The following is a 24,568-nucleotide window of genomic DNA, read 5'->3' as shown; positions in this document are numbered from 1 at the left end:
GAAAATGCACAAACACATGGAGGCTAAACAGTATGCTACTAAGTAACCAATGAATCACTGCGGAAATCAAAAAATACCTAGAAACATATGACAATGAAAACACAATGCCCCAAAACCTATGGGATACAGCAAAAGCAGTATTAACAGGGAAGCTTATAGCAATACAATCTTACCTCAAGAAACAAGAAAAATCTCAAATAAACAACTGAACCTTATATCTAAAGCAACTAGAGAAAAACAAACAAAACATGAAGTTAGTAGAAGGAAAGAAGCTATAAAATCAGAGCAGAAATAAATGAAATAGAAACAAAGAAAACAATACCAAAGATCAATAAAACTAAAAGCTGGTTCTTTGAGAAGATAAAAAAAAATTGACAAACCTTTAAGCAGTCTCTTCAATAAAGAACAGGAGAGGACTCAAATCAATACAATTAGAAATGAAAAAGGAGAAGTAACACTGACACCACAGAAATGCAAAGGATGGTAAGACACTACAACAAGCAACTACAAGCAACTACTACAATGCCAATAAAATAAAATGGACAACCTGGAATAAATGGACAAATTCTTAGAAAGCACAACTTTACAGACTAAACCAGGAAGAAACAGAAAATAGAAACAGACCAATGACAAATGATGGAATTGAAACTGTGATTAAAAATCTTCCAACAGAAGTCCAGGACCGAATGTCTTCACAGGCTAATTCTACCAAATATTTGGAGAAGAGCTGACACCTATCCTTCTCAAACTCTTCCAAAAAACTTCAGAGGGAGGAACACTCCAAAACTCATTCTAAGAGGCTACCATCACCCTGATACCAAAATCAAATAAAGATATCACAAAATAAGCAAATTAAAGACCAATATCACTGATGAATATAGACACAAAAATACTCAACAAAATACTTCCAAACAGAATCCAACAACACATTAAAAGGATCATACACAAATCAAGTAGGATTTGTCCCAAGGATGCAAGGATTCTGCAGTATATGCAAATCAATTAATGTGATCCACCATATTAACAAATTGAAGAATAAAAGCCATGTTATTATCTCAATAGATGCAGGAATAGCTTTTGACAAAATCCAATATCCATTTATAAAAACTATCCAGAAACTGGGCATAGAGGGAACCTACCTCAACATAATAAAGGCCATATACAACAAACCGACAGCAAACATCATTCTCAATGATGAAAAACTAAAAGCATTTCCTCTAAGATTAGGAAAAGGACAAGGATGTCAACTCTTGCCACTTTTATTCAACATAGTTTTGGAAGTACTAGCCATGGCAATCAGAGAAGTTAAAGAAATAAAAGGAATCTAAATCAGAAAAGAAGAAGCTGTCACTGTTTGCAAATGACATGGTACTCTACATACAAAATCCTAAAGATGCTACCAGAAAACTACTGGAGCTCATTAATGAATCTGGTAAAGTTGCAGAATACAAAATAATACACAGAAATCTCTTGCATTCCTATACACTAACAATGAAAGATCAGAAAGAGAAATTAAAGAAACAATCCCATATCCCACTGCATCAAAATGAATAAAATACCTAGAAATAAAGCTACCTAAGGAGGCAAAAGACCTGTACTCATAAAACTATAAGATACTGATGAAAGAAATCAAAGATGACACAAACAGATGGAGAGATATACCACGTTCTTGGATTGGAAGAATCAATATTGTCAAAATGACTGTATGGCCCAAAGTAATCTACACATTCAGTGCAATCCCTATCAAATTACCAATAGCATTTTTCACAGAATTAGAACAAAAAATTTTACAATTTGTATGGAAACACAAAAGGCCCCAAATAGCCAAAGCAATCTTGACAAAGAAAAATGGAGCTGGAGGAATCAGGCTCCCTGACTTCAGACTATCATACAAAGGCACATTAATCAAGACAGTATAGCACTGGCACAAAAAGAGAAATACAGTTCAGTGGAACAGGATAGAAAGCCCAGAGATAAACCCACACACCTATGGACACCTCAACTACGACAAAGGAGGCAACAATACACAATGGAAAAAAGACAGTCTCTTCAGTAAGTGGTGCTGGGAAAACTGGACAATTACATGTAAAAGAATGAAATTACAACATTCTCTACCACCATACACAAGAATAAACTCAAAATGGATTAAAGACATAAATGTAAGGCCAGACACTATAAAACTCTTTGAGGAAAACATAGGAAAAACACTCTTTGACATAAATCACAGTAATATTTTTTTTGACCCACCTCTTAGACTAATGCAATAAAAACTAAATTAAACAACTGGGATCTAATTAAACTTGAAAGCCTTTGCACAGCAGAAGAAACCATAAACAAGATGAAAAGATAACCCTCAGAATGAGACAAAATATTTGCAAACAACGATTAATCTCCAAAATATACAAATAGCTCATGCAGCTCAATATCAGAAAAACAAATAACCCAATCAAAAAATGGGTGGAGTATCTAAATAGACATTTCCCCAAAGAAGACATACAGATGGCCAAAAAGCACATGAAAAGATGCTCAACATCACTATTATTCGAGAAATGCAAATCAAAACTCCAATGAGGTATCACCTCATACTGGTCAGATGGCCATCATCAAAAAATCTACAAACAATAAACGCTGCAGAGGCTGTGGAGAAAAGGGAATCCTCCTACACTGTTGGTGAGAATGTTAAACTGGTGCAGCCACTATGGAAAACAGTATGGAGGTTCCTTAAAAAACTAAAGATAGAACTACCATATGACCCAGCAATCCCACTCCTGGGCATATACCCAAAGAAAACCATAATTCAAAAAGATACATGCACCCTAATGTTCACTGCAGCAGTATTTACAGTTGCCAAGACATGGAAGCAACCTAAATGTCCATCAACAGAGGAATGGATAAAGAACATGTGGTACATATATACAATGGAGTATTACTCAGCAATAAAAAAGAACAAAATAATGCCATTTGCAGCAAAATGGATGGACCTAGAGATTGTCACACTGAGTGAAGTCAGACAGAACCATATGATATCACTTATTTGTGAAATCTAAAAAAAAAAAAAGGTACAAATGAACTTATTTATAAAACAGAAGTAGAGTCAGGTATGTAGAAAACAAACCTATGATTACCGAAGGGGAACGGTGGGGAGGGAGGAATAAATTAGCAGGTTGGAATTAACATATACACAGTATTATATATAAAATAGATAACTCATAAGAACCTGCTGTATAGCACAGGGAACTATATTCAATACTGTGTAATGGCCAATAGAGGAAAGGGATCTAAAAATAAAAAAAAGTGGATATATGTGTATGTATAACTGAATCACTTTGCTGTACACCTGAAACTAACACAACATTGCAAATCAACTATACTCCAATAAAAAAAGAAAAAAAAACAGTCTGGCATACACATAGTCTGACAATTACCACATTACATAATAGTGAACTCACAATAAGAATCAGATTGACAGTGTTAAAAGCCAATAATCGATAATAGTGAAAATGCTATTTGAAATACTGTAAATCACCAGTCAAGTACCTGGCTTTATGTATAAAATGCCATTAACTAATTAACTATTAGTTAATGTTTCTCTATGGCCTTCTAAGGCCCTCAGTTACTTCCTCAATTTCTTTCCAGAGAATGACTATGCAACCCTCCCCACTCAAGTGCCCAGGGAGTATAATAATGTACTTCTCTTCTTTGCCAGCAATGCAAACAAAACTTAAAAGATACTGCATCATTATAGAGTAGCTATTTAATTGTTTACTGCAAATGAGCTGAACTTCCTGCACTATTAAAAAGAAAAAATTATAGGGCTGAATTCCATTAGGTTTAATGACCCATGATGTAACTCCATTGAAAGATTATTAACAAGGTAGAAATTACAGAAGGGCAGATCAGGATCTAATACATTAAAGAATTAGGACTAGATTTGTCCTGATATAGAACTGCAATCTTCCAAAACTCAATGGCTCTCATCACTCATAGTCCATGCACAAGTTAGATGGAAATACAGTATAGCTGAGTTATTGTTTAAATAAGGAATCTACAGTACTTGGAAAGGCCAGTCTAGAGGATTTCAAAGTTCATGGGCCATTTTTAAGATTTACAATAGAAAACTATGGGGAGGGCTCCAATCAAGATGGTGGAATAAAGGACATGGAGCTCATCTACTCCGACTAATACATCAAAAATACATCCACATGTGGAACAATTCATGCAGTGTACCTGCTGAAAGCTGGCAGATCTCAGACATCCAAAATTGCAAGAAAGATTATCACATAGCTAAGTAGGATGAAAGAAATAAGAAAAGGAATCTGGACGGGACCTGTGCCCCAGGAGGGAGCTATGAAACAGGAAAGGTTTCTGCACCCTGGAAAGCCCCTTCACAGGTAGGGCGATCAGCCAGGACAGAAAGGGAGTTTCAGAGGCTTGGAGGAGAGTGAAGCAGCTGGTCTGTGGAAGGCAGAACACAGAGAGATGAACCAGCACAGATGGTCCATGCCACCTCACTGCATTGCCCAGCCTGAGTCATGCCTTTGCTAGTGCACGTAGGGGCAGGGTGCTGAAACTCAGGCTTCAGAGGACACACCAGGGGAGAGGACTAGGGTTGGCTGAGCAAAGACAGCCTAAAGGGACTGAAGAGTGGTATGGGCTTCAACTGAGGGGCTACATGTGGAAGAAGCCTGGGCCCACCATAGAAGCAAAGTGCCACTGTTAGTGGATTTGTGACGAGAGGGGTAGGGGCTACCATAGAAGCCTCTTTCTTGGCATACTCAAAGCAGGGCTGGCACCTCCTCTAGAAGCTCTGGGAATGCACAAGCTCCAGCAGGATGCCTACATGCAGAGGCAGGGCTGAAATCAGAGACCATACCCAGGGTCCACACGATTTAGGAAACAGGGCTGAAATCTGAGTCCTCTCCTCGCTGCTGTGTGACCTGCAGATTTTCAATGCAGCCACCGGGCCCTCTGTGAACTCAGTGCCTGCCAGACATCCGAGTGGACTATGGGTGTGCATGTCTGGTGTTAGCAGCCGTGGGTTTTGCAGGTAAATGCACAAGGAGGCAGGACTGGGGTCTGGGCTGCTTCCACAGCTCCCACAGCAGGTCCAGGTGCACCGCTACTGCAGTTCTAGTACCTGACTTCAGTAGATCTGTGCCTACAGATCTGCGCTGTTGGCTTTGTGAACACAGCACCTGAGGGACACCAGGGCTGATTGCATGCATTCCTACAGCTGAGGCAGGGACAAGGGCAGTGCCAACAACAGTGTGCTTTGTGAGCCCACATAATGGATGACAGAGCCCACTCCTGAGTGGACAGGTCCGGCGAAGGAATACTCAGTGGTTACTTTCCCAGAAGGAATGCTCCAGTCCCGCCTACCTCACAGTGCAGTTGAGAAATGGACCTGGGGGCTTCCACTCCAACATTTGGAGAGCAAAGACCCTGCTCCTGACACGGCTGTGACAACCACAGAGGAAAGAGGAGGCCCTGAAAATATCTACTGCAGGCTCTCTGATCACCACAACAGCAGTCACAACCCCTAACAAGGGGCGAATGGCCAGCACACACTGAGGAAATAAGTGACAAGCATCCATACTAAAAACAGACCTTGCACCAAAAATATTAAACTCACACAGCCTACAGAGCAATGTTACCACATAAAAATAGTCCTCGAAGACCACACTACATAACTGTTTTTCCTAAACTCATAGAGTAAGAGAAATATAAGTAAAATGAAGAAGCAGGAGAACCAATCCCAATTAAAAGATCAAGAGAATTCCCCTGAAAGAAGAACACAGTGAAACATAGCACTCAAATATAACAGACTCTGAGTTCAAAAAGGAGGTAATAAAAATACTGAAAGAATTAAGAAAAGCCATCAATAGAAATGCAGGTTACTGTAAAAAGGAACTAGCAACTATAAAGAGGAACCAAAAAAAATTAGAAAATTCATTTGCCAAGATGAAAGCTGAACTAAAGGCAATAAAGAGCAAGTTGAATGATGCAGAAGAATAAGGGATCTGGAAGATGGAATAATGGAAATCACCCAATCAGAACAGCAGATAGAAAGACACTGAAAAAAAAATGAAAGCAATATATGAGACCTATGGGATAATACAAAGTGTTCCAATCTTCACACAATAGGGATCCCAGAAGGAGAAGAAAGAGAAAAGAGGATCAAAAGTGCATCTGAAGAAATTATGGCTGAAAACGTCCCAAACCTAAATAAGGAAACAGATATCCAGGTAGAGAAGCACAGAGGGTCCCAAATAAGAGGAACCCAAACAGACCTACAACAAGACATATTTTATAATTAAAATGGCAAAAGATAAAGAGAGAATTCTAAAGGTAGCAAGAGAAAAACAAAGAGTTAATTACAAGGGAACCCCCATAAGGCTATCAGCTGATTTCTCTACAGAAATGTTGCAGGCCAGAAGGGTGTGGCAAGATATATTCAAAGTCCTGAAACAGAAACACCTGCAACTTAGGATACTCTACCCAGCAAGATTGTCATTTAGATTAGAAGGAGAGATAAAGAATTTCTCAGAGACTTCCCTGGTGGCGCAGTGGTTAATACTCCGTGCTCCCAATGCAGGGGGCCCGGGTTCAGTCTCTGGCCAGGGAACTAGATCTCACATGCATGTCACAACCAAGAGTTTGCATGTCACAACTAAGGAGCCTGCATGCCACAGAGAAGACAGTGAGCCGCAACTAAGGAGCCCATGAGCTACAATTAAGGAGCCTGCCTGCCGCAACTAAAGGAGCCCACATGCTGCAACTAAGGACCCAGTGAGCCACAACTAAGCAGCCCACAGACCGCAACTAAGGAGCCCACCCACCACAACTAAGACCTGGCACAACAAAATAAATTTAAAAAAAATTCTCAGGCAAACCCAAACTAAAAGAATAGCAATACTAAACCTATTGTAAGAAAAAGAAATATTGAAAGGTCTTCTCTAACTACAAAAAAGCTAGAATCTACAGGAAAGAGAAAAATGATAATTAGAAAGTAAATCACTTAAATAAGCCAGGACACAGATTTTTTTAAAAAATCAAAAATTTTTGTAAAAGAAGTAACTACAATGAACAGCGAAAGGATAATCGTGAAGACGTAAAAGAGGACATTAAAATCATAAACTGTGTGAGAGGAGAGTAAGAAAATATAGTTTTTGGGGTTTTTTTTTAGAATATGTTTCAGCCTATATAACTACCAGTCTAAAGCAAGTAGATATAGGAATTGGTTAACATACTTGAAAAACAGGGCAGCCACAAATCAAAAACATAATAGATTCACCAAAACCAAAAAGAAAAGCACTTAAGTACAATATAAAAGGAAACCATTAAATCAGAAAAAAAACCCAAAAGATAAAGGGACAAAGAAAAAATATAAAAGCAACAGGAAAACAAGGTTTAAAAGAGAAATAAATACATACCTATCAATAATTATCTTAAATGTCCATGGACTAAATGCTCCAATCAAAAGACAGAGAATGGCTGACTGGATAATGAAACAAGAGCCTACAATAAACTGCCTACAAGAAACCAACTTTAGGGCAAAGGACACACATAGACTGAATGTGATGGGGTGGAGACAGATATTTCATGCAAACATAATGTCAGGAAAGCAGAGGTAGCAATACTCTTATCAGACAAAATCAACTTTAAAACAATGGCCATAAAGAGAGATAAAGAAGGACACTACATAATGATAAAAGGATCAGTACAAGAAAAGGACATTACACTCGTTAATATATATGCACCTAATACAGGAGCACCCAAAGACATAAATACTAACAGATATAAAGGGAGAAACAGACAGGAATACAAAAATAGCATTAGAATTTAATACACAACTCAAATCACTGGACAGATCTTCCAGATAGAAATTCAATAAGGCAACAGAGATCCTAAATGATACAACAGAACAGCTAAACCTAATTTATATTTTCAAGGCATTATATCCAAAAAAAAAACAAAATAATTATTTTCAAGTGTGCATGGAACATTCTCTAGAATTGACCATCAACTAGGTCACAAAATAAGCCTCAACAAATTTAAGAGGACAGAAATTATTTCAAGCACCTTTTCTGACCACAATGGCATGAAACTAGAAATCAAACACAGAATGAGAAATGGGAAAAGAAGAATTACATGGAGACTAAACAACATACTACTTAAAAACCAATGGGTCAATGACAAAATCAAGAGGAAATTAAAAAACACCTTGAGATAAATGACAATAAAAATACAACCATAGAAAATCAAATAGATGCAGCAAAAGCATTTCTTAGAGAAAAGTTCACAGCAATAAAAGCCTTCCTCAAAAAACAAGAAAAATCTCAAATAAACAACCTAACTTATCACCTAGAAGAATTAGACAACAAACAAACAATACCCAAAGTCAGCAGAAGGAAGGAAATAATAAAGGTCAGAGAGGAAATAAATAAGATAGAGATTTTTGTAAAAAGTAGGAAAAAATCAATAAAACCAAGAGCTGGTTCTTTGAAAGGATAAACAAAATCAACAATTCTCTGGCCATGATCTTTAAGAAAAGAGAGAGGACACAAAAAAGCAAAAAAATAAATAAATAAAAGAAGAGAAATAACAACTGATATTGCAGAAATACAAAAAAAAAATAAGGAAATACTATGAACAATTATATGCCAACAAATTGGACAACCTAGAAGAAATGGACAAGTTTCTAGAAACAAGGGGCCCAACAAAACTGAATCAAGAAGAAATAGATAATTTGAACAGACTGATGGAATTCTACCAGATATACAAATAAGAATTTATATACTGATTCTTCTCAATTTCTTCCAAAAGACTGAAGGGAAGAAACACTCCCAAAGTCATTCTATGAAGCCACTATCACCCTAATAACCAAAACCAGACAAAGATACTACCAAAAAAGAAAATTACAGGCTGATATCTTTGATGAATACAGAGGCAAAAATTCTCAACAAAATACTAGCAAACCAAATCCAACAACACATAAAAAAGACCATACACCACAACCAACCTGGATTCACCCCAGGGTAACAAGAATGGTTCAACATACACAAATCAATGTGACACACCACAACAAAAGAAGACAAAAACCACATAATCATCTTAATAGATGCAAAAGAAGCATCTGATAAAATTCAACATCCATTCATGACAAAAACTCTTACCAAATTGGGTATAGAGGGAACATATCTCAACATAATAAAAGCTATTTATGAAAAACTCACCACCAATAATACTCAAAGGTGAAAAGCTGAAAGTGCTGCCACTAAAATCTGGAACAAGACAAGGATGCCCACTCTCACCATTTCTATACAACATAGTATTGGAAGTCCTAGCCACAGCTATCAGACAAGAAAAAGAAATGAAAGGCATCCAAATTGGAAGGGAAGAGATAAAACTGTCATTATATGAAGACGGTACTATATATAGAAAACTCAAAAGACTCCACACAAACACTGCTAGAACTGATAAATGAATTCAACAAGGTAGCAGGATACAAAATTAATATGCAGAAATCTGTTGTATTTCATTACACTAACAATAAAATAAAGGGAAAGTAAAAAAAAATTCCTCTTAAAATCACATCAAAACAAAACAAAAGACTTAGGAATAAACCTGATCAAGAATGTGAAAAGATATATATGTTAAGAACTTTAAAAAATTACTAAAGGAAATTGAAGATGATTCAAAGAAGTGGAAAGATATCCCATACTCTTGTATTGGAAGAATTAATACTAGTAAATGGCCACACTACCCAAAGCAATCTACATATTTAATGTGATCCCTATCAAATTACCCATGAAAGTTTTCAGAGAATGAGAACAAATAATCCTAAAATTGATATGGACCCATAAAAGCCCCAGAACTGTCAAAGTATTCCTGAGGAGAAAGAACAAAACAAGACGCATAACCCTCCCAGACTTCAGAAAATACTACAAAGCTACAGTAATCAGAACAGCGTTGTATGGGCACAAAAACAGAAATATGGATCAATGGAACAGAATAGAGAGCCCAGAAATAAACCCATACACCTACAGCCAATTAATCCTCAACAAAGGAGGCAAGAATATACAGTGGAGAAAAGACAGTCTCTTCAGCAAGTGGCATTGGGAAAGCTGGACAGCTGCATGTAAGTCAACAAAGGTAGAACACACTTTCACACCATACACAAAAATAAACTCAAAATGGCTCAAAGACTTAAATATATGACATGACAGCATAAAACTCCTAGAAGAAAACATAGGCAAAACATTCTCTGAAATATATCATACCAATGTTTTCTTAGGTCAGTCATCCAAGGCAATAGAAATAAAAGCAAAAATAAACAAATGGGACCTAATCATACTTACAAGCCTTTGCGCAGCAAAGGAAACCATAAACAAAATGAAAAGACAACCTACGGAATGGGAGAAAATATTTGCAAATGATGCAACAGACAAGGGCTTAATTTCCAAAATACACAAATAGCTCACACAACTCAATAACAACAACAACAAAAAAACAAAACAAACAGCCCAATCAAAAAGTGGAGAGAAGACCTAAACAGACATTTCTCAAAAGAAGACATACACCCCATCAAGCCTCTTAGATAGCCTCATCCACCAGAGGGCAGACAGCAGAAGCAAGAAGAACTACAATCCTGCAGCCTGTGGAACAAAAACCACATTCACAGAAAGATAGACAAGATGAAAAAGGCAAACGGCTATATACCAGATGAAGGAACAAGATAAAACCCCAGAAAAACAACTAAGTGAAGTGGAGATAGGCAACATTCCAGAAAAAGAATTCAGAATAATAACAGTGAAGATGATCCAGGACCTTGGAAAAACAATGGAGGCAAAGATCGAGAAGATGCAAGAAATGTTTAACAATGACTTAGAAAAATTTAAAGAACAGAGATGAACAATACAATAACTGAAATGAAAACTATAAGTGAAATGAAAGCTACACTAGAAGGAATAAATAGCAGAATAACTGAGGCAGAAGAATGGATAAGTGACCTGGAAGACAGAATGGTGTAATTCACTACTACAGAACAGACTAAAGAAAAAAGAATGAGGCTTCCCTGGTGGCGCAGTGGTTGAGAGTCCATCTGCCGATGTAGGGGACACAGGTTCTTGCCCTGGTCCGGGAAGATCCCACATTCCACAGAGCGGCTTGGCCCGTGAGCCATGGCCGCTGAGCCTGCACATCCGGAGCCTGTGCTCTGCAATGGGAGAGGCCACAACAGTGAGAGGCCCGCATACGGCAAAAAAAAAAAAAAAATGAAAAGAAATTAAGACAGCCTAAGAGACCTCGGGGACAACATTAAATGCAACAACATTCACATTATAGGGGTCCCAGAAGGTGAAGAGAGAGAGAAAGGACCTGAGAAAATATTTGAAGAGATTATAGTTGAAAACTTCCCTAACATGGGAAAGGAAATAGCCACCGAAGTCCAGGAAGCACAGCGAGTCCCACACAGGATAAACTCAAGGAGAAACACGCCGAGACACACAGTAATCAAACTGGCAAAAATTAAAGACAAAGAAAAATTATTGACAGCAGCAATGCAAAAATGACAAATAACATACAAGGGAACTCCCATAAGGTTAACAGCTGATTTCTCAACAGAAACTCCACAAGCCAGAAGGGAGTGGCATGATATACTTAAAGTGACAAAAGGGAAGAACCTACAACCAAGATTACTCTACCTGGCAAGGATCTCATTCAGATTCCATGGAGAAACAAAAGCTTTACAGACAAGCAAAAGTTAAGAGAATTCAGCACCACCAAACCAGCTCTACAACAAATGCTAAAGGAACTTCTCTAAGTGGGAAACACAGAGAAGAAAAGGACCTAAAATAACAAACCTAAAACAATTAAGAAAATGGTCATAGGAACATACATATCGATAATTACCTTAAACGTGAATGGATTAAATGCTCCAACCAAAAGACACAGGCTTGCTGAATGGATACAAAAACAACACCTATATATATGCTGTCTACAAGAGACCCATTTCAGACCTAGGGACACGTACAGACTGAAAGTAAGGGGATGGAAAAAGATACTCCATGCAAATGGAAATCAAAAGAAAGCTGGAATAGAACTACCATATGACCCAGCAATCCCACTACTAGGCATATACCCTGAGAAAACCATAATTCAAAAAGAGACATGGACCAAAATGTTCATTGCAGCTCTATTCACAATAGCCCGGAGCTGGAAACAACCTAAGTGTCCATCATCGGATGAATGGATAAAGAAGATGTGGCACATATATACAATGGAATATTACTCAGCCATAAAAAGAAACGAAACTGAGCTATTTGTAATGAGGTGGATAGACCTAGAGTCTGTTATACAGAGTGAAGTAAGTCAGAAAGAGAAAGACAAATACCGTATGCTAACACATATATATGGAATTAAACAAAAATGTCATGAAGAACCTAGGGGTAAAACGGGAATAAAGACACAGACCTACTTGAGAATGGACTTGAGGATATGGGGAGGGGGAAGGGTAAGCTGTGACAAAGCGAAAGAGAGGCATGGACATATATACAGTACCAAACGTAAGGTAGATAGATAGTGGGAAGCAGCCGCAGAGCACAGGGAGATCAGCTCGGTGCTTTGTGACCGCCTGGAGGTGTGGGATGGGGAGGGTGGGAGGGAGGGAGATGCATGAGGGAAGGGATGTAGGAACAGATGTATATGTATGACTGATTCACTTTGTTATAAAGCAGAAACTAATAAAATAAAATTAAAAAAAGAAATGAAACAAACAAAAAAAAGAAAGCTGGAGTAGCTATACTTATATCAGAAAAAATACACTTTAACATAAAGAATGATACAAGAGACAAGGAAGGACACTACATAATGATCAAGGGATCAATCCAAGAAGAAGATATAACAATTATAAATATATATGTATCCAACATAGGAGCACTTGAACACATGAGGCAACAGCTAACAGCTATAAAAGAGGAAATCAACAGTAACACAATAATAGTGGGGGACTTCAACATCTCACTTACACCAATGGACAGATCATCCAACATGAGAATAAATAAGGAAACAGAAGCTTTAAATGGCACAATAGACCAGATAGATTTAATTGATATTTATAGGATATGCCATCCAAAAACAGCAGATTACACTTTCTTCTCAAGTGCGCACAGAACATTCTCCAGGATAGATCACATTTTTGGTCACAAATCAAGCCTCAGTAAATTTAAGAAAATTGAAATCATATCAAGCATTTTTTTCTGACCACAACGCTATGAGATTAGAAATGAATTACAGGGAAAAAAACGTACAAAACACAAACACATGGAGCCTAAACAATACGTTACTAAAATAACCAAGAGATCACAGAAGAAATCAAAGAGGAAATCAAAAAACACCTAGAGACAAATGACAATGAAAACACGATGGTGCAAAACCTATGGGATGCAGCAAAAGCAGTTCTAAGAGGGAAGTTTAGAGCTATACAAGCCTACCTCAAGAAACAAGAAAAATCTCAAGTAAACAATCTAACCTTACACCTAAAGGAACTAGAGAAAGAAGAACAAACAAAACCCGAAGTTAGCAGAAGGAAAGAAATCATAAAGACCAGAGCATAAATAAATGAAATAGAAACAAAGAAAACAATAGCAAAGATCAATAAAACTAAAAGCTGGTTCTTTGAGAAGATAAACAAAATTGATAAACCATTAGCCAGACTCATCAAGCAAAAGAGGGAGAGGACTCAAATCAATAAAATTAGAAATGAAAAAGGAGAAGTTACAACAGACACCGCAGAAATACAAAGCATCATAAGATACTACTACAAGCCACTCTCCACCAATAAAATGGACAACCTGGAAGAAATGGACACATTCCTAGAAAGATATAACCTTCCAAGACTGAACCAGGAAGAAACAGAAAATATGAACAGACCAATCACAAGTAGTGAAATTGAAACTGTGATTAAAAATCTTCTAGCAAACAAAAGTCCAGGACCAGATGGCTTCACATGTGAATTCTATCAAACATTTAGAGAAGAGCTAACACCCATCCTTCTCAAACTCTTCCAAAAAACTGCAGAGGAAGGAACACTCCAAAATGCATTGTACGAGGGCACCATCACCCTGATACCAAAACCAGACAAAGATAATACAAAAAAAGAAAATTACACACCAATATCACTCATGAATATATATGAAAAATCCTCAACAAAATACTAGCAATCAGAATCCAACAACACATTAAAAGGATCATACACCACAATCAAGTGGGATTTATCCCAGGGATGCAAGGATTCTTCAATATATACAAATCAATCAATGTGATACAATATATTAACAAATTGAAGGATAAAAACCATATGATCATCTCAATAGATGCAGAAAAAGCTCTTGACAAAATTCAACACCCATTTATGATAAAAACACTCGAGAGGGTGGGCACAGAGGGAACCTACCTCAACATAATAAAGGCCAAATACAGCAAACGCACAGCAAACATCAGTCTCATTGGTGAAAAACTGAAAGCATTTCCTCTAAGATCAGGAACAAGACAAGGATGTCCACTCTCGCCACTATTATTCAACATAGTTTTGGAAGTCCTAGCCATGGCAATCACACAAGAAAAAGAAATAAAAGGAATACAATTGGAAAAGAAGAAGCAAAACTGTCACTGTTTACAGATGACATGATACTATACATAGAGAATCCTAAAAAATGCCACCAGGAAACTACTAGAGCTAATCAAAGATTTTGATAAAGTTGCAGGATTCAAAATTAATACACAGAAATCTCTTGCATTCCTATACACTAACGATGAAAAATCTGAAAGAGAAATTATGAAAACACTCCCATTTACCATTGCAACAAAAAGAATAAAATACCTAGGAATAAACCTACCTAGGGAGACAAAAGACCTGTATGCAGAAAACTATAAGACACTGATGAAAGAAATTAAAGATGATACCAAACAGATGGAGAGATATACCATGTTCTTGGATTGGAAGAATCAATATTGTCAAAATGACTATATTACCCAAAGAAATCTACAGATTCAATGCAATCCCTATCAAATTACCAATGGCATTTTTTACGAAACTAGAACAAATCATCTTAAAATTTGTATGGAGACACAAGGGACACCGAATAGCCAAAGCAGTCTTGAGGGAAAAAAACGGAGCTGGAGGAATCAGACTCCCTGACTTCAGACTATACTACAAGGCTACAGTAATCAAGACAATATGGTACTGGCACAAAAACAGAAACATAGATCAATGGAACAAGATAGAAAGCCCAGAGATAAACCCACGCACCTATGGTCAACTAATCTACGACAAAGGAGGCAAGGATATACAGTGGAGAAAAGACAGTCTCTTCAATAAGTGGTGCTGGGAAAACTGGACAGCTACATGTACAAGAATGAAATTAGAACACTCCCTAACACCTTGCACAAAAATAAACTCAAAATGGATTCGAAACATAAATGTTAAGACTGGACACTATAAAGCTCTTAGAGGAAAACATAGGAAGAACACTCTTTGACATAAATCAGAGCAAGATCGTTTTTGATCCAACTCCTAGAGCAATGGAAATAAAAACAAAGATAAAGAAATGGGACCTAATGAACCTTAAAAGCTTTTGCACAGAAAAGGAAACCATCAGCAAGACAAAAAGACAACCATCAGATTGGGGGAAAATATTTGCAAACGAATCAACGGACAAAGGATTAATCTCCAAAATGTATAAACAGCTCATGCAACTCAATATTAAAGAAACAAACAACCCAATCCAAAAATGGGCAGAAGACCTAAGTAGACATTTCTCCAAAGAAGAGATACAGATGGCCAAGAAGCACATGAAAACCTGCTCAACATCACTAATTATTAGAGAAATGCCAGTCAAAACTACAATGAGGCATCACCTCACACCAGTTAGTATGGGCATCATCAGAAAATCTACAAACAACAGATGCTGGAGAGGGTGTGGAGAAAAGGGAACCCTCTTGCACTGTTGGTGGGAATGTAAACGGATACAGCCACTATGGAGAAGAGTATGGAGGTTCCTTAAAAAACTATAAATAGAATTACCATATGATCCAGCAATCCCACTACTGGGCATATTCCCAGATAAAACCATAATTCAAAAAGACACATGCACCCCAATGTTCATTGCAGCACTATTTAAAATATCCAGGTCACGGAAGCAACCTAAATGCCCAACGACAGACGAATGGATCAAGAAGTTGTGGTACATATATACAGTGGAATATTACTCAGCCATAAAAAGGAACGAAATTGAGTAATTTGTTGAGACGTGGATGGATCTAGAGACTGTCATACAGAGTGAAGTAAGTCAGATAGAGAAAAAAAATATCATATATTAACACATGTATGTGGAATCTAGAAAAATGGTACAGATGAACCAGTTTTCAGGGCAGAAGTTGAGACAGAGATGTAGAGAACAAACATATGGACACCAAGGGGGGAAAACTGCGGTGGGGTGGGGATGGTGGTGTGCTGAATTGGGCGATTGGGATTGACATGTATACACTGATGTGTATAAAACTGATGACTAATAAGAAACTGCAGTATAAAAAAACAAACAAAAAAGCAACTAATACTAAACTTTCTTTGGGTTATTTGTATGGAAATATGTTAACATAAATGTTTCAGACATTACATGAAATTTCTAAAAATCTTATATGTTCTGGTATAATGTTATAAGTCATAATTCTAAGTATTACTTTAAAATGTGTATCTCAGAAATAAGAAAAAAAAAAGGAAGACATACAGATGGCCAATAGGCACAGGAAAAGATACTCAATGTTGCTAATTATTAGAGAAATGCAAATCAAGAGTACAATGAGGTACCACCTCACACCCGTCATAATGGTCATCACTGAAAAATCTACAAATAAAAATTGCTGGACAGGGTGTGGAGAAATGGGAACCCTCCTACACTGTTAATGAGAATGTAAGTTGGTGCAGCCACTACAGAAAAGAGTATGGAGGTTCCTCACAAAACTGAAAATAGAGTCGCGATATTATCCAGCAATCCCAGTCCTGGGCATGTATCTGGACAAAACTGTAATTTGAAATGATACATGCACCCCTATTTTCATAGCAGCATTATTTACAATAGCCAAGACACAGAAACAACCTAACTGTCCACTGACAGATGAATGGATAAAGAATATGTAGTATATTTATACAATGGAATACTACTTAGCCATGAAAGAATGAAATAAAGCCATTTGCAGCAACATGGATGCACCCAGAAATTATCATACTAAGTGAAGCAAGTCAAAATGAGAATGACAAACACCATATGATATCACTTATATGTGGGATCTAAAATATGACACAAATGAACTTATTTAGGAAACAGAAAGAGACTCCTAGACATGGAGAACAGACTTGTCATTGCCAAGGTGGAGGGGGTATTGGGGAGGGATAGATGGGGAATTTGGGATTAGGAGCTCCATACTATTATATATAAAATGGATAAACAACAAGTTCCTCCTGTACAACACAGGGACCTATATTCAATATCCTATAATAAACCGTAATGGAAAATAATATGAAAAAGAAAAAAAAAGAAAACTGTGGGGGACAAAATAAATCAAGGACATTCATAAAACAAACATTTCAATTATTTTCTGATTGCTTACAATATGCCAAGCATTACCCTAGACACTATATATATGAACTGAAATAGCCCTTGTCCTAAACACTAAAAAGTTCAACTTCTAAAGGGTAAGAGAAATAAGCAAACCAACAATTACAAGTGCTGATGGTTTTTCACTAAAGCCAAAAAGACGTTCATAGATCACTGATTCAGGAGATTTACCCTATTTGTACAATCTAACATTTCTAACAAATAAGCTAAGTAATGAAAGAACAATGTTCAATGTTCTATGAGTGGGATTTTCTTTCCTCTGAAAGGGCAAAATTTCTATCAGAAGTATTTCAGGATTTTCCTCTAAAATATCTGCACATTTCTTTGTTGTAGTAAACAATTTTGTACTTTCATTTTTTAACAAACTACTTTGAAAGGTAGATAAACCAAGTTGCTGACCCTGATAGAATAAATGACTTTAATGGCATTCTTTGAATTCTCTGAAAGAGAATTCTTTCAGAATTGTTGGCAAAGGTTTGTTTTACATATATGCCTAGTAAAGCTCTAACTAAATGTGCAAGTGCCCTATCTCTGCAGAGAAGAATTAAATTTTCTTTTCTGGTCAAAGAATCCTTAGGAGATAAGAACCTGCTGTATAGCACAGGGAACTCTACTCAGTATTCTGTAATGGCCCATATGGGAAAAGAATCTAAAAAAAAAAAGAGTGGTTATATGTATATGTATAACTGATTCACACTGCTGTACACCTGAAACTAACACAACATTGTAAATCAACTATATTCCAAATAAATAAATAAATAAATAATACTTGTAACCAAATAAATAAATAAATACATAAAAAGTGACAACCTACAGGTATAGTTTCAGAAATTGCAGAAAGATCCCCTTCCCTGGCCACCCTGTATAGCTGTCTCTCCCACGTTACATCCACACACCACCATCCCCAAAAGAAAAACACTGCTGATACCTGAAATTCCTATAATTATCACTCCATTCGTTTGTATGAATTTAATAGGTGCTTTTTCACAGTTAAACTGTGAACATCCTAGGGGTGGGGGAATTGGAGGAAGGTGGTCAAAATGTACAAACTTCCAGTTACAAGACAAATAAGTACTAGACATGTAATGCACAACATGCTGACTATAGTTAACATGCTGTATGATATATGGGAAAACTGTTAAGAAAGTAGATCCTAAGAGTTCTCATCACAATGATTTTTTCTTTTCTTTTTATTATATCTATATGAGATGATGGATGTTAACTAAACCTGTTGTGATAATCATTTCACTACATATGTAAATCAAATCACCATGCTCTACACTGTAAGCAGTGACGTATCTCAATTATTTCTCAATAAAACTAGGAAAAAATGTTAAAAAAAAAGAATCCATAGAATAAAAACCTTTCTATTTGAAGCTTCAAAGGGCTATACAATTTCCAAAAGAGACTCACAAATAGAAATTCTACTTTGAATACAACTTTGAATTCTACTTCCCTGAGTTATGAGATACAATGCTCAAAAGCTAGGAGGAGCTGAAAAACATAAAGAAATCAGCAATGGTATAGAGATATATGCTCAAGGGATGAGATATAGTCTGTCAGTACTCTACGATATTCTTAGAACAGTAGAAGAAATGTTATTTAATAGAAGATCTGCTTCAATTTTTTCAGATGAACTGCTTTCAATTTCAAGAATCCCCTGAAATTCAGCCACAGTTTTAGAACCTTCTCATATAAAGTGACAAGTATCAAAAAAGAGATAGGTATAACAATAATACAAATATATATAATTTGAAAAGACAAATTCCATAGAGAATATTTTTAAAGTCTTTAAGTTTCAAATGAAGAAAAGGTTACAGCTGTTCAAAGGATGAGAAAAAAGACTTCATAATGGAATAAAGACAAAATGAAAAGTGGATAGCCTCAAGAGGGTGATATCCGGCACAGATAATTAATAGCATATGTAAATGCCAAAGAAACATGTAGGTTATGTATAAAAAAGCTTTGGAGGTAAGGCTGGAAAATGGGGTTATACTTTGGAAGGATATACTGCAGGAAGATCTAGTACTTAATATAGTTAGCACTAAGAAACCACATAAAAGTTTCAGAGTACAAAAGTATTATGACCACAAAGACGCTTGAAAAAATAAATCTGGCAAAAGTGTACACAGTATAACTAGTTTTAGCTATACTCTTTTATCCCTACTTTTTAATCCTACTTATAGTTTCCCATTCTTAATTCCTTAATCTATATAAGAAACTTCAAATTATCCACTTTATAAAAACATGACTAGCACAACTTAGTAAAAACAGCCTATTTCATAAATATATTCTCTGTACTATTATCTAAGTCATTAATAATTGAAGCTTGAAAAAATTCTATGAAACCTGATTCCATAGATTCTCACCTCTTCTCACACTACCATCAAATTATATAAATTAATCTGAGAATAGTCCTTTAAAATCAGTTACAAACCACTCTATAAACCTCTCAACACTGTAATGCAACCAAACCAATTCTTTGCCTTTTTCTATCTACATTTACTCCTGTGGTGATTTCGTGCAGTACTGTGAATTTAAACACCATTTATATGTTAATAACGCCCCAATGTCTATTTCCAGTTCAGGTTTTTCTCAACTCCCAACTATATTCATCTGCCTACTTGATAGCTCTACTTGTTTCACATCTAAAAGACATCCAAGCTCAATATACCCAAAACAGACCTTCCAATCTTTGCTCCAAAACTACTCTTTCTCCCACATCTCAAATAATGGCCATTCTAGTCTTCTAGCTGCTCAAGCAAAAATCTCTGGAGTCTACTTTTCCTCTTCTCTTTAATTCATATTCCCCTCCCATCTAAACCATCATAAAAATCCTGTCCGCCCTCCTTCAAAATATACACAGAAAACATTTACGCATATAAAAATTTAATCACTTCTAACCATCTCTTCAGCTACTATCTTGGTCAAGTCCACTATCGTTTCTCGTATGTATTATGGCAAAAGCTTAACTAGACCCTGTGTCTGACCTTATTCTCCCCCAATCTACTCTTAACAAAGAAGCCAGAATGGTCCTATCAAAATACATTTTCTGCTCAAAAATCTTAAATAGCTTTACCTTTCACCCAGAATAAAAACCTATTGGGTTGGTCAAAAAGTTCATTCGGATTTTTCCATAAGGTGGTACAAAAACCCAAACGAACTTCTTGGCCAACCCAATACTTCCTTACTATGACTTTTAAGCTTAACATGATCTGGCCTCCCACAATCTCTCTAATCTGGATCTTCTACTTTCTTCTCTTTCATTCATTCCACTCCAACAACACTGGTCTCCTTGCTGTTCTTCCTACACATTGGACACATGTCCAATCTTTGGAACTTTAAATTCTCTGTTCCTTATGTCCACAGTGCTCTTCACTCAGATCCACAAAGATCACTGTTTAACTTCCTTCAAGTCCTTGTATCAATGCCACTTTTTCAATGAGAATTAGCCTGTGCATTCCAAGACATACACATACACATAAACATACAGCATACCTGGCACTCAAGATCCCTACCACCCTGCCTAAGATATATAACATTTTTTTAATTTTTACTATTTATTATCTCTCTCTTACTACCCAAATAAAACTCCATGCAGACAGGTGTTTTTATCTGTTTTACTGACCAACAGATAGGTGAATGAATCCTAGAACAAAATATTTTACATGAAATGGATACCAAATTCAAGTCTCTCATTCTGGAGGAGGAGATAATGACCTTGACTTGTGCAAGGTCAGTCAGTAAATGTCAGATCCCAGAAAAAAAACAGGTCTCCTTGGCCCTAGGCCTAGATGTAGGCCTAGACTTTTTTCCACCAGGACACAATGGTGGAACATAAGAGAATACATATGCAAATACATTTTAAAAACAAGCAAACAAGCATAAATACATACAAGCACATTGACACAGATGTAGACACATTCAACATTCAAATATTACCACTGCCAAGTAGAAGTATTATACAAGGTAACTGGCTACCTATAAACAAACTTTTATTACTTACCTCTACCCCAGATTTGTTTGATGATATCTGCGTTATGGTGTCTTCGAATTTATTTGCCTTGTCAAGCTGGGCTTTAAGTTGTTCAGCTAATTCCTTCAAATAGAAAGACAAGAAAAATAGGTGTGATAACATAGTTTCTTCATTTGTAGAATATTTCAAATTCACGTAACAATAGGGAAAACAGCACAGCAAACATCCAAGTAGCTCTCACCTAAATCTAGTTACCGACTCACGCCTAGTATATTACTTTTTAATGAACTCATCTGGGTAACAAAATTCTCAAATACCTGTAGAAATTGTTTATGCTTTGAAGGTAAATAATTACCAGGACATATATTTTAGGGAAGATAGGGAAATGAAAGAAATACATAACCTTAAGAATGGCATTTTTATAATTCCTTAGATATTATAAACTTCCAATACTCAGAATTTCAGTTATTTGTAAAAAGAAAGCCATCACAAGATTTAAAATATTACCTTCTTTATTGTTAAGTAATTTAGATAAAAATTCTGAATGTATTTCATTTTTACTCTAGGAAATCTATAAAAATTTATATTATAAAACTGACATATAAAGCAATAAATCACAATGAAATAAATTAAATAAACAGAATTATATGACAAGCAAAGACAGCATTTTCCACTGCAGTGGTTCCATGAACACAGAACACTTCTTTTAATATATGTTAACCTCTTAACTTGGTGATCTTTTACTATTTTAACTAATTTCATTGTGCTTTCAAAACTCATATGTTATTTTCTTGCTGTTGTTGTTGGTGGTGGTCTGTCTTGCTTACTAATTTCTGGGTTGAGCTTAAGTTCAGTGTTACCAGATTGCAGCAAATGCAAGAAATGACTTTTATTACAGATATAAACTAATAAAAACAGAAGTTGTCATGTTTGGCTACTTTCTGTTCTATTAAAGAGTGTCATACTGATGGTACACCAAAACAGAACACTACTTAAGATCACTTATATTTGGATTTGAGATGTGTACATACATATGACCATGAGGGAATCAATTTTGTCAAGACATGGAAAGCTGCCTGACTTTGTTATTCTGCCATGTGCAATGTAACAGTATTTGTATAATATACATATGACAATATAATAGATAGGTGCCACTCTTACCAAATAATTCTGATTTCTATTCAATTGTGAGTTAAGTAAGTTTCAAATCACAACATTATTATGGGAATAAAGTGAGCTAATCCACACAAAGCATTTAACACATTGTCAGGCACAAATATGTTGCCTTAAGATTTGAAAAAATGAGTTAACCATCCTTTTTATTAGCTCATTTTTAAAGTTCCTAAGTAAGGGAATTTAAGAAAGTAATACACATTCTTAACAAAATATGACTAAAAAAGGGAAAGAAGACAGTGACATCTTTATCTCCCTCAAATACGTTCAATAAGTTATAAATACAATAATAAAGCAAATATCCAAGTTAAAAAAGCAAATTAAAAAGCATTTAGTTCCCTAGAATCTTAAATTTCAGAAATTTGACAAATTACATAATTTACTTAGAAGTTGACAGTACTGTCCGTAGAAGTGTTCAAGAATTTCTTCAAAGAATCAATAAGCAGCAGTTATTTTCAGAGTGCTACATCCACATAGCTAAGGAACTTCCAAAATTACTTGTAAGAAGTTAAATATTTAGCAATTATTCTCCAAAAGAACAACATGTAAGTCTTACCATATTTCCCATCATCTCTGCCTTGATAATCTTGGCTCCCAACTTGTTCTTCTCATCAACACTCAAGATGTGGATAGAGTCATCCACTGGACTACTCCTGTTTGAACAGGACAGATTAAGAGCATATGAAATACAGGTACATATTAACAACAAGTAAGTTGTTGCAAGTAACGTCACCAATATTCAAATGTTACTTTAATTGACCTTAACAAAGCATTCAGCACGAATAGATCATGATTCTAGTACATTAAATAAATAAATAACCCTCAGTGCTCCACCATAAATCAGTACTTAAAGATTCTATGTTACAATGCCATGATGGCCTATGGCAGTTATAATATCTGACCAAAGATCCAGTAGCAATGAGAAAAATAATATAAGTCAGCTATTCTTCATTACTTAATATTCCCATACTCATTCTAAAAAAGAAACAAACAAACAAAAATTAAAACTCTAGAATCAGGCCATAACTCTACACAGCTAGGGAAACTCTTCTCATTCAATGTGATAAATTACTGATACTCTAAGAAACTATAATCAGGAAATTACATTTAACTGCATTTAAAGAATAAAAACAGTGACCATGTGCTCTTGCAAAGTCAACCCAGAATTAGACAACATAAACTAATTTACAACTAATATCACATGTGAAACCTATACTATGGAAGCCTCACAGAAGGAAACATAAATTTCCAGCCAAGTTCAGATTCCTGGAATATACAAAGTTGTCCCAACTTACTGCCTTAAGAAAGATTTGAGACTACAGTGCAGGGAGGGTGAACCCAGGCAGAGCATGAAGGACTCCTTAATGAGAGAGACATAGCTAAGAATCCAAGGCAGCTAGAGAGGGGAGAGCTACACAGTTTAAGAATCCCAAAGAAGTGCAGAGAGCTCCCGTTGAGTATTCAGCAAGACTACCTGGAGTCAGGGAAAGAACTATCCCAAAGGGTTAAAGGAAGAGTATTCAGCACTCCTGGTAATAGTGCCTGGTCCTACAAGTCAGACTAGGAAAATTCATAATTCTGAAAGCACTGGGTAGAATATTAAGGGTCTTGCTTCATTAGTGGGAAATAAGTCCTAGACTAAATGCTGCTCTCAGCCCACCTAACAAATATTAAAAGCAGGAGTCAAAAGGATCAAACAGTCTCCAATTAAGTTAACTGTGTCCCAAAGTAAAGCTCAAGAATA

General features: G+C 36.1%; 1 protein-coding gene across 5 annotated transcripts in view; it reads right to left on the bottom strand.

The window, feature by feature from the left end:
- CWF19L2 (CWF19 like cell cycle control factor 2) overlaps positions 1-24,568 on the bottom strand; it is a 208,314-nt gene that overhangs the window by 108,193 nt on the left and 75,553 nt on the right. For all 5 annotated transcript variants that reach the window (XM_082627372.1, XM_082627375.1, XM_082627373.1 and 2 more), the window contains exons 9-10: positions 23,381-23,477; positions 21,682-21,774 (exon numbers count right to left, since the gene is read on the bottom strand). In XM_082627372.1, coding sequence (XP_082483498.1) covers positions 21,682-21,774; positions 23,381-23,477 — 190 coding nt within the window. The remainder of the gene's footprint in view (positions 1-21,681; positions 21,775-23,380; positions 23,478-24,568) is intronic.

The sequence above is a fragment of the Mesoplodon mirus genome, assembly GCF_964341445.2.
Source record: "Mesoplodon mirus genome assembly, chromosome: 7".
Taxonomy (NCBI): domain Eukaryota; kingdom Metazoa; phylum Chordata; class Mammalia; order Artiodactyla; family Ziphiidae; genus Mesoplodon; species Mesoplodon mirus.
Note: the sequence above shows the minus strand (reverse complement) of the source record. Positions and strands in the feature narration are given on the sequence as shown.